At 46.9% G+C, this 13,283-nt stretch overlaps 1 protein-coding gene and 1 long non-coding RNA gene across 6 annotated transcripts in view; one reads left to right on the top strand and one right to left on the bottom strand.

Annotated features, from left to right (window-relative positions):
- The window catches only part of LOC147577336 (uncharacterized), a 61,954-nt gene extending 57,916 nt beyond the window's left edge, over positions 1 to 4,038 (bottom strand). For 2 of the 5 annotated variants that reach the window (XR_015240163.1, XR_015240164.1), the window contains exon 1: positions 3,901 to 4,038. This is a non-coding gene — a long non-coding RNA (uncharacterized LOC147577336). Of the gene's footprint in view, positions 1 to 3,611; positions 3,879 to 3,900 lie in introns of those variants that run through there. The other 3 variants (XR_015240166.1, XR_015240167.1, XR_015240165.1) reach the window with 2 other exon arrangements.
- Positions 4,039 to 4,114: 76 nt separating this feature from the next.
- On the top strand, positions 4,115 to 12,863 carry TMEM41A (transmembrane protein 41A). The gene is made up of 5 exons (XM_025913322.2): positions 4,115 to 4,245; positions 5,762 to 5,915; positions 8,688 to 8,849; positions 9,480 to 9,618; positions 11,013 to 12,863. Exons 1-5 carry the CDS (start codon positions 4,127 to 4,129, stop codon positions 11,231 to 11,233), a joined length of 795 nt encoding a protein of 264 aa, XP_025769107.2. The 5' UTR covers positions 4,115 to 4,126; the 3' UTR covers positions 11,234 to 12,863.
- The last annotated feature ends 420 nt before the right edge of the window (positions 12,864 to 13,283 follow it).

The raw sequence follows: 13,283 nt of genomic DNA, 5'->3' as shown, positions 1-13,283 counted from the left end.
CATCTCCCAAAAGAGCTCTGTTAAAGGTCTCTTACCAACGCGGGTCAGTGGAATCCCACAACCTTCATGTCTCTTTGCGGGGTTTTTCCATGGACTTGGACTCTGTACACTGGTTCCTTTTCTAACAGGGTTTCTTGGACTCTCAGGACACTTGTCCCCCCTCATCAACATCCCTAAATAAGCCATCTTGTTCTCTGGTTCCATGATTTCCTTACCAGGCTTCTGATCTCAGTCCTCTCTCTCAAGAAGGTAGCATAAGGTAAGAGGTTAGGTTCTGGTGTGTGACTTCTGTTGACTTACTCTTCCTAAGGTCCCCTTTCCTGGACTGTAAAGTGGGACTATTAAGAGTCCCTGCTTCACAAGGGGTGTTACGTGGCATAAATACATTCATGCATGCATGTAAAATGCTTACCGTGGAGTCTGGAGTGTACTAAGTTCTCAATAACTATCAGCTGCCGTTACTTTCCAAAGTCTCGGTGTCTCCCTAGGAGATCTTCTCATCTCCCGTTTCAACTCTCTAGACAGATCACCCCCAGATCTGAATGCAGTTAGAGCTCTGGATTTTCACCTGCTTGTTGAGAGGCAACAGGGCAGAGGAAAGAGCACGGGCTCAGGAGGGGCAGACAGGGGCTTGAGTCCTGTTCAGCACTCACAACTGTGGCTCTCAGCAGCATTCACAAGAGTGCCTTCCTCTGAACACCTGCTCATCCACTCATCATCAGTGGATTAATGATACTTGCTTCTCTGGAATTGAATAAGCTGAATAAGTCACATCCATTTCCCCCATAGCACCTATTATACTCTATAATTATAACTCTCACTGGAGCCTCTTGCTGTCCCCCGACCAAAGGGAAAGTCAAGTCCTGGACAGTAGAAGCCTTGCCTTCTTGTTCACTACTGTTCCTTGTCCCAGTACACTCCTGGCATAGGCTCAATAATGTTAATTTTTCATTTACTTTCTCTCCTCCTATATTCCTTTGACTTCTCAAAATCCGTAAGTACCAATCCAAACAACTAATCATTTCTTCACTAGACCTGACCCACTAATTTAACAAACATTTGTTAAATGCCAATTTTAAGCCAAACACAGGGCTAAGAGTTGGGACAAAAGACAGATGAGACATTTATTTATAGAAATGTTTACTGTAGGGGCGCCTGGGTGGCTCAGTTGGTTAAGTGTACGACTTCGGCTCAGGTCATGATCTCGCGGTTTGTGAGTTCGAGCCCCACGTCGGGCTCTGTGCAGACAGCTCAGAGCCTGGAGCCTGCTTCAGATTCTGTGTCTCCCCTCTCTCTGCCCCTCTCATGCTCTGTCTCTCTCTGTCTCTCAATAATAAATAAACATTAAAAACTTTTTTTAAAAAAGAAATGTTTACTGTCTACTGGGGAGATGAATAATGACATAGTATTTGCAATAATAGTAATACAGACACTCACAGGGAACCTCCCACACAGAGAAGGAACAATCTGACTGTAGGAGCTGGATAAGGCTTTTCAGAGGGGGTGACAATTGTCCTGGGTGGTCATGAAAGAGTAGCAATTTTTCTGACAGAGATTGCCAGACAGAGGGAAGAGTGTCTTTAGAGACATGAACATGGTGCATAAGCTCAGCTGGAATGGAGGGCTTGAGGGAAGAAAATGAGAATGAAATTGATAATTTCCCCACATTTTTAAAGTGGAAAATTTCCAACATATACAGAAATAGAATAAACGGCATAAAAATCTACCTGCATGTGCTCATGATCCAGTTCGAACAATTATCAATTCAATGGCCAATCTTGTTTCATTTACATCCCTACCCACTAAACTCCCATCCCATTGTTTTGATGCAAATCCCAGACATTGAATCATTTCATTCATAAATACCTCAGTAAAGCATTTCAGTAAAGCATACCCCCCTTTTTACCCTTTTTACAGATGTGTCGTAGTACAGATATATCCTATCAATGTGACTTGTTTGTTCGATGTTCATCCCTGATATGTCTATGGTGACTGCACTATATCAGGATATACAGACTTGGCTCCCTCTTTTAGGAAGCTACTTAGTGTTCCTTTTGTGACTATTTCACAGTTAACGTCACCAGTCCCCAACCTCTTAATAACAAAACAAAGCTGGGAGAATACCCTTGAACCCACACCTTTGTCTGCGGGCGTATCTGTAGGTTAAATTCCTGGACGTGGAATTGCTAGGACCTGGTACACTTCGAATTCTGACAGGCACTCCCTATTTGGCCGAAGAGGTGCTTTGAATGATATGGTGAGGGTGCTTACTCTCTGTTGTCTAGGCTCGTGGCATTTTGGGGTCCTCTCTGCCTCTTCTCCATGTAATCAGTCATATGTCCTACCAACTCAGCTCCTCCTCGTGTGTCCATCCTCTTCCCTTCATTCCCACTGCTGTGGTCCTGGCTCAGCCTGCATCCTTTTTTTAAACCAGGACAGTTGCAACTACCAATTCAGAATGTATTTTAATCATCTGCCAGAGCAAATATCCAAAAACGGGAACTAAATCATTCCCACTGGTGTCTCACCATGTACCATATTGAAAAATCCACCTCCTGAGCCCGCTTCCCAGTGTTTTCCAGTTTGTCTCCAACTTCTCACTCATTTCTTGTACAGTTTAGGCTTCACAAAACTGGACTCTGGTGCCTTACTTGGGCCCCCGGCTCACCTTCTCCCTCCTTTCTCTGTTGTAGAAGTCCTGCTCATCTTTAAGGTACACTCAAACCATGCCTCCTCCATGAATCCACACAGTGTAGGACCACTAGTTTTGGACCCAGGTTGACTTGGATTCTAATCCTGACACACAAACTCTCTCTCTCTTTTAACATCTGGAGTCCTCTGATCACCAGAGGAATACATTTTCATTTGTGAATAGGATTACCAGCTTTGGGCTTATGAATGTCTTAAGAGTTGAAGGCCTCAGAGATACATGTTTTCTAGGATACCTAAGACCCCTTTTTACTGTTCTTAAAATGATTACAGCTGCTACCCTTAAACCTCACTTAACAATGTCAAGAGCCTTACCAATAACAGAAAGTTATCCACATAAGGACCCTTCTAAATATAAAAACAAGAGCTGTGGTCATAGCCAAGGCTGCCATCTTCCTGAGGAATATTCCAGAGATCAGTTTAGCTGATAATTTAGAATCATAGGTTCATGGCTTGAACCAGGCACAGCAGACCTAGAAATTATGATGAGAAATCTTACCAGAAACGTTAACAAAATAAGCTGACTCTGCCGCCAGAGCTATCAGAGACCAGCAAATATCTTGAGATGCCCTAGCTCAGGTGGTCCTAGACAACAGTAATCAGGGCTCTCTTCTGGGGGGATGTCACTTAATCTGAGGCTCAGCTTTTTCAGTTAAATAAAGACAGGGCGCCTGGGTGGCTCAGTCAGTTACGTGTCCGCTGCTTGGTTTCGGCTCAGGTCATGATCTCACAGTAATGGGTTCGAGCCCTGCATCTGGCTCTGTGCTGACAGCGCAGAGCCTGCTTGGGATTCTCTCTCCCTGTCTCTCTTTCTCTCTCTCTCTCTCTCTCTCTGCCCCTCCCCTGCTTGCTTTCTCTCTCTCTCTCTTAAATTTTTTTAAAATAAAGACAAAAATACCAACCTTGTGGGATAATGGACATATAGTAGGCGCTGAATAAAAAGTAATTTTCATCATTTTGTGGTGACTATGACCCTCCCACCGCACTTGATTGGAGCACTGGCTGTATTTGCTTTGTATCACAGCTGGTTGTGGACAAGAGTATCTTGAGCACTAGACTGCAAGACCGCTGTGGGCAGGGCGCGTGAATCACTCCTGATCTCCCAGCGCCTGGCAAAGAGCCTGCAAATAAGCAAAGAAAGAATCAAAAGTAAACGTGTAAAAAGATGAGCGGACGGGAGGTCAGACGCACCCGTTGAGCTGCCCGAAGACAGGGTTCATCTGGAATCTCGACCGGCAGGCACAACTTGCGCCGCGCAGGCCGGAGGCGGGGCCTGGATTCGGGGGCGGGGCTTGGTGCGGACCCCGCCCCGGTCCGTCCGTGAATACGCTCCGGAGGCATAGGCCAACGCGCAGCCTCGCCCGGCGCTGCCTGCAGGCTCCTCTGTGGCCCGGCGGGTCCGGTCGCCGGCGCCGAGATGCGCCCCCTGCTTGGCTTCCTGCTGGTCTTCGTTTGCTGCACCTTCGCCCTGTACTTGCTGTCGACGCGACTGCCCCGCGGGCGGACGCTGGGCCCGGACGAGGAGACTGGAGGCAGGTGCGTGGCGCGGGTGGCGAGGACCGCGGTTCGGGTCCGAGGAAGGGAGACAGATACGAGGATGGGGTCTTCGAATCGGAGATTGGGTTCCAGGATCGGAGGCGTCGGGGGCCGGGGTTCAGGTCTGGGACTGGAGATCAGGGTCGGTGTCCTGGCCGCGTCTGTCCGGTCTCGGGCGGGCGGGGTGGATGGGAGTTGTGGTCCGCCCGGACTGAACCTGCGCTGTGCTGGTTGCGCGGAGTGCAGTTTGGGCGCGCTATCCGTGGCTTTGCACGCAGGGCGGTGATTTGCCCAGGGAAACGCGGCGCCTTATGCCGGCGGCACCGGTTCGCGCACCTCTGTCTGCGCCGTGGCATCGCCACGGGAGCCGGGTGCCGATCGCCTTCCCGGCCCAGCCCTGACCCGCATTTTCAGCCGACTCTCGCCCTTGTGTGGCCCCGCAGCCTCATCTCTACGACAGCTTTCGGCCTCCCTCCATCGTTCTTCCCACCCCATCTCACTTCCGTCAGCCCTGCCCTTGGGACTCTACGGCATTTGGCATTCGGTCTGCAGAAGTGTTGCAAGGACCTCTTTAAACATTCACGAATTAATTATCGGAGCCGCCCCTCTTCCTGAATATCTCTACTTTCCCCCTTCTCATGACCATCTGGGTGGGGCTGGAGGCGGTGCAATTCTTACCGGGCTGGTTTGCCGTCAGTGTTGCATACTGTTCATAAAGTTTATGGAAATGTGTCTGCCACAGCATGGCGTTCACAAGAATGTTACTGATATTTGAATATGAGGGTAACTTTTCGGTTACCCTAGTTGGGAGGTTGGGAAGGCTCTGCTGTGGGTGTCAGACACACTAAGAGAAACATTCTGATGAGAACTAGGAGGGTGTGCTCGTAATTGATCATTGATAGATTCAAGGGTTATTCTTATGTCAGAGGCAAGGTAGCCCTTACACTGTAACCCTTGCACAGGGTTCAGAATGCACTAAGGGCCAGATAAAGAGCGGGGTGAACAAGCAGCCTCTTTGAAAGGATTAGTTCAAGCTTGACATATTATCAAGAAGGTTATGTTTGTGGTGTGGGACAGATATACTTTCCAAGAGAATCTTTAATTGGCTTGTTAGTGACTGATAAAACAGTCTTTTACTAGTAACTCAGGAGCGATGTGAAGTTTAATTGTCCTTGGCCTGAAGTTTGTCGGGGAGGGGGTGTTCCAGGAAGGGAAGGCAGTTTAGGACATTTAGTTCTTGCCTGAAAATTAATCCATTTGTCTCTTAAGAATAGATCATAAAACCTGAGAACTAAAAGGGAACTTAACACTCATTTTTTCTATAAGGAAACTGAGGCCCAGGGACTAGCCTGAGATCACACTACTGGACAGTAGCAGAGTTGAGATGTTAACCCAGGTCTCTTGCTTCCAAAAGCAAGGCTCTTATGTCTGTGTCGTTGGAAAGAGGACACAAAGGACTTTGTAGGTGCTAGGCTGATCTGGTCTCATATTTCCATCTGCTTTTCCAAATCCCCAGGTCACTGTGGTTCCCCTCAGACTTGGCCGAGCTGCGGGAACTTTCTGAGGTCCTTCGAGAGTACCGGAAGGAGCACCAGGCCTACGTGTTCCTGCTGTTCTGCAGTGCCTACCTCTACAAACAGGGCTTTGCCATCCCTGGCTCCAGCTTCCTGGTCAGTGCCTTGCCCTCCTTCTGTGTGTGCTAGAAAGCTACCTTCTGTCTTATTTATTTATTTATTTATTTATTTATTTATTTATATTTTGGAGAGAGAGAGAGAGAGCCTGTGCACAAGCAGGGGAGGGGCAGAAAGAAGGAAACACAAAATCAGAAGCATGCTCCAGGCTCTGAGCTGTCAGCACAGAGCCCAACGTGGGCTTGACCCCACGAACCGAGAGATCGTGACCTGAGCTGGAGTCGGATGCTTATCCGACTGAGCCACCCAGTGCCCCCCCCTTTTTCCCAATATTTATTTATTTTTGAGAGCACAAGGTGGGGAGGGGCAGAGAGAGGGGGCCAGATGATCCGAAGCGGGCTCTGTGCTGACAGCAATGAACCTTATGTAGGGCTTGAACTTAAAAACCGTAAGATCATGACCTGAGCTGAAGTCAGATGCTCAACCGACTGAGCCACCCAGGTGCTCTGCCACTTTCTGTCTTTGTAGAGTCCGCCTCAGGCTGCAAATCATATGGTCCAGAGCTAGACTACTGTGGCAATGATTTGATGACAGCTTCCCAAGTGTCAGACACTTTCACAGTTGCCTCACTGACCTTAGTTAATTCTCCTAACAGCCTTATAACGTGGGCCTGATTATCACACTTTACAAATAAGGAAACAGGCAGTGAGAAGGAACTGTCCAAGTTGACAGTGAGGAGGGGCAGGGCTGGGGTCTGAACCCATGTCTGCCCAGCTCCAGAGTTTGCCTCTTCTCTCAAATGTGCTGTTTTTGTTTCTAAGGCATTGATGGCTGTGTGCTGTCCTGGACACACACAATCTGAGCTGGCTCAGCTGTTCCTCCTCAGAGCTTCCATAACGTTCTGATTTTGGCACTGTTTTCTGTTATTTATTTTTTTTAAATCCGTTTTTTCCACCAGTCTTTGAGCTCTTGGCGAATCAGGCCCGTTCCTTACTCTCAGCTTTGTATTTCTTTGCCTGGTACGGGGAAGTGCCTTCACAAATGTTTGATGAACAAATGCAAGTTGTTCATGATGATGCTAGACTGGCGAGGCTGGAAGCTTCCCTGGTGTGGGGAGGAAAAGTTATTTGGAATTCCCAGGCGGCCCCCAGCACTCAGAACCGCAGTGCTGGGCCTAGACATGTGCTCTAGTCACGGGCTGCTTCTCATCCACCCCCACCTCAGATTCTACAGAAGAACCTTGCTGTGCTCCCTGCGGCGTTTTAAGCTCCTGCGTGTAAATATGTGTATATTTTAGGGCTTGGGGTGGGTTTGAATCCCAGCTGTATAACCATGAGCCAGCCCTTTAACTTCTGCAACCCCATTTCCTCATCTGGAGAACGGGGATACTCACACAACCCCCTAGGACTGTTGCGTGGCAGAACTGAATGGAACGTGGGCATAGAGCAGCTGGCTCAGTGATGGTGCCTGGCATGCAATGGCCTTCAGCATTTGTTGAATGACTAAGAGACTGAGCAGGAAATCCCTGAAAGCTTCCTCCTGTCATGCTTCTTTCTCCTGCCCTGGCATCTGTTCTTCACCCCAGGCTCAGCTGGATGCACTTAAGCAATCTCTTTGTTGGAAACTGGAAGAAAAGCAAACATGTCCATGCCGAGAGAGACAGGGGAGGTGTGTGGTCCTGGAAGTCGGGGCTGGCTTCTTGGGGTTGCCCCTGTACCTGCCCTCCCTCTTGAGCTGATCCTTCTTCAGGGCAAAGAGTCAGATGCTACCGGAGGGTGAATCCTGTCTCTGCCTAGTGTGAGCTTGGGCCTGATACTTAGTCTCTCATCCCCGTAGAATGGTGTAAGGATGGCAGATGACACAGGGTCATCATGAGGATTAAATAAGACATACAGTCAGGCACTTAACATATAATAGGTGCTCATCAGACCCCCCACCTTCTCACTTCTAACTTCCCCTTTTACTTTCTGTCTTGGATCCCATGTTGACAGGGTGATGTCTACTGGCCAAAGTGTATTTAGGGCATACCGGTTCACTTTCCATTTTTGTTAATCTAAGACTTTTGTGAGTGTCAGCTAGAGCTCTCATCAACGTGGAACCCCCAGTGTTGTGTACCACATAGATGTAATTCCAGCAAGAAGCAAAGAAAGAAGACGTTTTATATAGCTTATGTGGTCTTATTGAAGGAGAGAATTCATGGTTTGTGTTCATTTAAGATAGTTAAAATAACGTGTGAGTTCCATTTCTCCCTTCTTGGAGCACCAGTGTTTGCAGGACCTACTACAACCCAGGCAGCAGGCTGGGGGCTGTATACACTGTTATCCCATTTAATTATCACCTGCCTTCTGAAGCGTTAATCTTCCCTGTTTGAAAGGTGAAGAGACCAAGGCCAAGGTTGGAGTTTCCAGCTCTTCCGTCACTCTTTGTTCACACCTTTAAAATGGGAGTTGAGGGGGGTGCCTGGGTGGCTCCGTCGGTTAAACATCCGACTTCGGCTCAGGTCATGATCTCGCGGTCCATGAGTTCGAGCCCCGGGTCGGGCTCTGTGCTGACAGCTCAGAGCCTGGATCCTACTTCAGATTCTGTGTCTTCCTCCCTTTCTGCCTCTCCTCCACTCACACTGTGTCTTCCTCTCTCTCTCAAAAATACATAAACATTAAAAAAAATAAATAATAAAATAAAATGGGAATTGGGTTTTGGTTGGGAAAATCACTAAAAGAGGAGGGAACCTATGACTCTTGGGCTCCAGTACAAGGTGGCTGGTAGCCACCAGATGTTCTAATGGCTGAGGGTTTTGTTTTGTTTTTGCAGAACATTTTAGCTGGTGCTTTGTTTGGACCATGGCTGGGGCTTCTGCTGTGTTGTGTGTTGACATCAGTGGGCGCCACATGCTGCTATCTGCTCTCTAGTATTTTTGGCAAACAGCTGGTGGTCTCCTACTTCCCTGATAAAGTATGCCTGCTGCAGAGGAAGGTAAGCGGAGGGGCCACAACTGAGTACCGGGCCCTGGAGTGTCACCTCAGGGCCCTGCGGAGTTTCCCACTGTGCTCCTCCACCCTGCTTTGGAGCTCCCGAGGGTTCCTTTTGATGTGATCAAGAGTCACAGACCTGGGATCAAATTCCAGCCTCATCATTACCAGCTCTGTGATTTGAGGCAAGTTCCTGACTTCTTGGAGCTTCAGGTACTTTCATTTAAAAAATGAGGAAAACATGGGGTGCCTGGGTGGCTCAGTCGGTTGAGCGTCCGACTTCGGCTCAGGTCATGATCTCGCGGTCTGTGAGTTCGAGACCCGCGTCGGGCTCTGTGCTGACAACTTAGAGCCTGGAGCCTGCTTCGGATTCTGTGTCTCCTTCTCTCTCTGCCCCTCCCCTGCTCATGCTCCGTCTCTCTCTCTGTCTCTCTCTCTCTCTCTCTCTGTCAACAATAAATAAACATTAAAAAAAAAATTTAAAAGATGAGGAAAACAATCTGTACTCTGGAGGGTTGTTGGAAGATTCAGGAAGAGAATATGTGAAGTATCTAGAAAAGTGCTTGGCACTAACAGATTGTCATGTCTAGAGATTCTTTCTGCTTCTTAATGACCTTGTCTTTTTTGGCTACAGGTGGAAGAGAACAGAAACAGCTTGTTTTTTTTCTTACTGTTTTTGAGACTTTTCCCCATGACACCAAACTGGTTCTTGAACCTCTCAGCTCCGATTCTGAACATCCCGATTGTGCATTTCTTCTTCTCTGTTCTGATCGGTAAGAAGCTGGTGGGTTAAGTCTGTGTCTTCAGCAATGTCATGTTGGGGGCCTGCCCTGGGTTATCAGCCACATGGGCATGTGCCTGGCTCTGGCCTCTGTTTAAGATCTGCCTTGAAAAAAAGAGGTGGTGCTAGTGAAGTTCTTTGTTGCCTTTTGACAATTGTATGACCTTCAATAAGCTACTTACCCTCCATGAACCATTTGGCCAGATGAGGGGCTGGGACCAGAGCAGTGTTTCTCAAAGTCTGTGCCTTGGATCGCCTTTATCAGAGTGGTAATGTGCTAACATCCTGTAAAATCAGTGACTGTTGTTTTCTCCACACTAGAAGTAAACCAACCCTACTTTAAGCCTAGGCAAGGATTGCCTCTCTTAAACCTACTTTAGAGCATGGAGGGAAAGACTATTCAGGGCTTCTAGGTGGAACATAACAAATCTGTGGTTGAACAACTGCTGTTAATAGGGAATTCTTGAGAGAAAGTAAGATCTTAAAGCAAAATTGACCACAGCTCATTCTGGTCATTTTGGCTTTCAAACAAAGTGCCTCAGTACCTCAGTTAACAGCCTGTAATTACCTAGGTGGCAGAAGGCTTGGCAAGACCCTGGAGACCGGGGCTCCAGTCCCCCTTCTGACAAGCTGTGTGACCTGGAGTGCTCTATGAACTTGAGGCATCTACTGTAGGGAAGGAACAGGTTGTTAGGGGGTCCCACACCAGTCAGAGTCTCCGGGGTAGAGGTCAGGAGAAGCTATTAGAGTTTCCTGGGTTTTACTCCAGGCCCAGGTAACCAGAATCTCTGTGGGGAGCCCCAGAATGTGTTTTTAACAGCTTCCCCTGGGATTGGTATATAACCAGCCTGTCTGCTACCAGTCAGACTTTTGGGATCCAGTGGATTTGATGATCGCTTAGAGACAGTATAGAACATGAAAGTAGTACTATTTCTAAGAAACGTGTTTTTCTCTTAGCATGCTATAAATCTCATAATACTGGTACCTCTCATTACTTAGGCTGTTGGATGCTCAGAACCCAGTGTGGGGCACTTCTAGCAAATTGGTGAACCTTATACTTTTTTGTACTAACTGTATCTCCTGATTAACTTATTCTTGACTTTTCTTTTCCCTATTAAACATTTTTGTCTTATTGTAGTATATGTATTTTTGTAAATCATCACAAGCCTGTTTGTTAAACGAGGCAGTTGTTTATGGGAAGTGAGGAAAGGGGGGGAAGGAGTAGAGAGGGAGGGAAAGAGGTAATGTGCTTACGGGTCAGGAGTTAGGCAAAAAAAAAAAAAAAAAATCTGGAGTCTGGGTTGTGAATTCCTGGGGACATTTGTGAAGGGCTATTATTTTTTATTTTGCTGCCCCCAGTAACAGGCTCTTTCCCTTTTCTTCCAGGTTTGGTCCCATACAATTTTATCTGTGTGCAGACAGGCTCCATCCTGTCAACTCTGACCTCTCTGGATGCTCTTTTCTCCTGGGAAACGGTCTTCAAGCTTTTGGCCATTGCTCTGGTGGCCTTAGTTCCTGGAACCCTCATTAAAAAATTTAGTCAAAAGGACCTGCATTTGAATGAAATAAGCAACACTAATCATCTAAACAGTAGAAAGGACACGTGATCTGGGTTTTTGGTCGCCATGTCTTTGGACTTTGTTGTTTATTTGTATAATGGGTGTGGTCCTGTGCAGCCCGTCATTGTTTTTTAATTACCCTCAACAGGTGATTTTGGACACTATATATCTGTGTGCAGTGTTTTTATAAAGGACGCTCTGTTCTAGAAGGTGAACTGTATCAGGTTCTCAAACCAGTCCTGGTTTAGCAGGGCACTCCGTGAAACAGATGGCCTTCTAGAAAATCCTATTTGTATTTTGTTGAAAAACAAGGAACTCAGGATGGTCTGTTGTATTTGGCTCTCAGCAAGCCCTGCGCTGCTTCAGGAGAGGATGCTGATTGTCCTTATCCAGAGTGCCTCTTCTGCAAAGTGATAGGCTGTTGTGACAGGTGTTCTGTTAAATCCCTGGTGGATGTTACTGGTGTAAATGATGTGAACCCACATCACTGACATTACCTTTTATCCTGTTAGTCTCATGGAGAGTGTTTTCTTCTGTATTTTTTTTTTTTTTTTTTTTTTTTTTTGGCCAATGACCTACCTCTTCCATAAGCCAAGGGGAACTAGCTGACAAACTGCATAGAACTTTCACATACAACTCAAATGCACAGTGATTTCTGTGATGCTTTGTGTTCAGATGCACTGATGTTACCAAACGTGTCAAATCTCTTGGTTGCGTGTTCTGACAATTCAGCTGATTGCAAATAGACTATTAAATATGAATGCAGCAAATTCTGCATGTTATGGGTATATTCTGGGGACATTCTTACCTGTCTGAATGGGGCAGGGCCCCTTGACTCACTGGAATCAAATGACCTGTCGGTACATTTTCTAATCTGTCCTTTCTGTGTGGGAATCCTGTCTCTGTCCTGCTAGGAGAATGGATTCAGTACACTCAGCTATCAGCCAGCATAGCCTCTGAATTTTTTTCATTTTGTCATTTGTCAAGAATAACTGAGGAGTAATTCTATTTTATCTTTTAATCCAAGGGGGAGAACTTGGTTTTGGATTACTGTGTTGTGTTGTATTTTTAATGATCTGTAGCTGCTGCTGCTGCTTACAGCTGCAGTACTGAACTGGCACAGACCTGGGTTAATGCTTCCAAGTACAGCAGGACCTTGGCACCTACACTGACCATCTCTGGGATCCTGTACCGTACAGGACTAACTCGCCATTTCTTACCAGAACCGTTGCTGTTGGGCATCCTCTGCTGGGTTTTGATTTGGTGCGGCCAAGAATCTTGCCAAGGCTTTCCCTCAAGCCACGTGTTCTGCATGAATTCTTGAGAATACTCCTGTTCAGGAGGAAGAATGAATTCCTAAGTAGTGTTTTTTGGACAGGGTATGATCCAAAAAACATGACAAGGACTTCATTTTTAAAGGCATATTGCTTTAGAAGAAGCATGCTTACAGGAGTGGGGGTGAGGAGAAGGCTGTGTGAAATCTGTGGCTCTGTGTTCTGGAGGAGCAGGAGGCAAGGGGAAGCCAGTATGTTTTCTACACGACTGCAAGTGTGTGCCCTTTATCAAGATCCTTATGTTTGTCTCACTCCCTCTCGCCTCATGATTTTGCTACACTGTGCCTTACCAGTTGTGAGTTTACAGGCAAAGCAATTTCCCAAATAAATGGATATAAACATTCTTTATGGGGTTTGTTGTACATGTTGCTTACGTTCAGTTCCCCTTGCCAGCGGGAATCAGGATTGGCTGAAAATCAAACAATCCAAAATGGTGTTTTAGCATCACTCTCAGGAGGCTTCTTACCAGTATGATTCCTTAGAAGCCAGATTTTCATTTTCACCTTTTCCTTCTCTACACTTACTTATAGTGGAGTCACTAATGAAGAGTAGCTACAAGATGGGCAGCAGGAAGGCCATGGGAAAGAAGAAGGGCACGTGTCCACCATGAAGAGGAAACTATTAAGGAAAGAGAGGGATGGTTGTCCCCTCCTTCTGTAGGTGTGTCTGAAACCACAGCCACAGAAACCTTCTCCACACCCGGCTTTCCTGGCTGCAGGCCACCCTGCATGTGAAGTTTTCCTTTCCCTACAGCTCTGACAAGT

This window comes from Puma concolor, chromosome C2 (genome assembly GCF_028749965.1).
Source record: "Puma concolor isolate L17-30 chromosome C2, mPumCon1.1.hap2, whole genome shotgun sequence".
NCBI classification, from domain to species: domain Eukaryota; kingdom Metazoa; phylum Chordata; class Mammalia; order Carnivora; family Felidae; genus Puma; species Puma concolor.
The sequence above is the reverse complement of the archived record's forward strand: the minus strand, read 5'-3'. Positions and strand labels throughout refer to the sequence as shown.

What these genes read in the sequence shown, in the direction of transcription:
- TMEM41A (XM_025913322.2), top strand. Translation starts at nt 4,127, where the DNA reads ATGCGCCCCCTGCTTGGCTTCCTGCTGGTCTTCGTTTGCTGCACCTTC. An exon ending in TATGCCTGCTGCAGAGGAAG is followed by an intron (nt 8,850 to 9,479) that starts GTAAGCGGAGGG and finishes TTTTGGCTACAG; the next exon opens with GTGGAAGAGAACAGAAACAG. An exon ending in CTTCTTCTCTGTTCTGATCG is followed by an intron (nt 9,619 to 11,012) that starts GTAAGAAGCTGG and finishes CTTTTCTTCCAG; the next exon opens with GTTTGGTCCCATACAATTTT.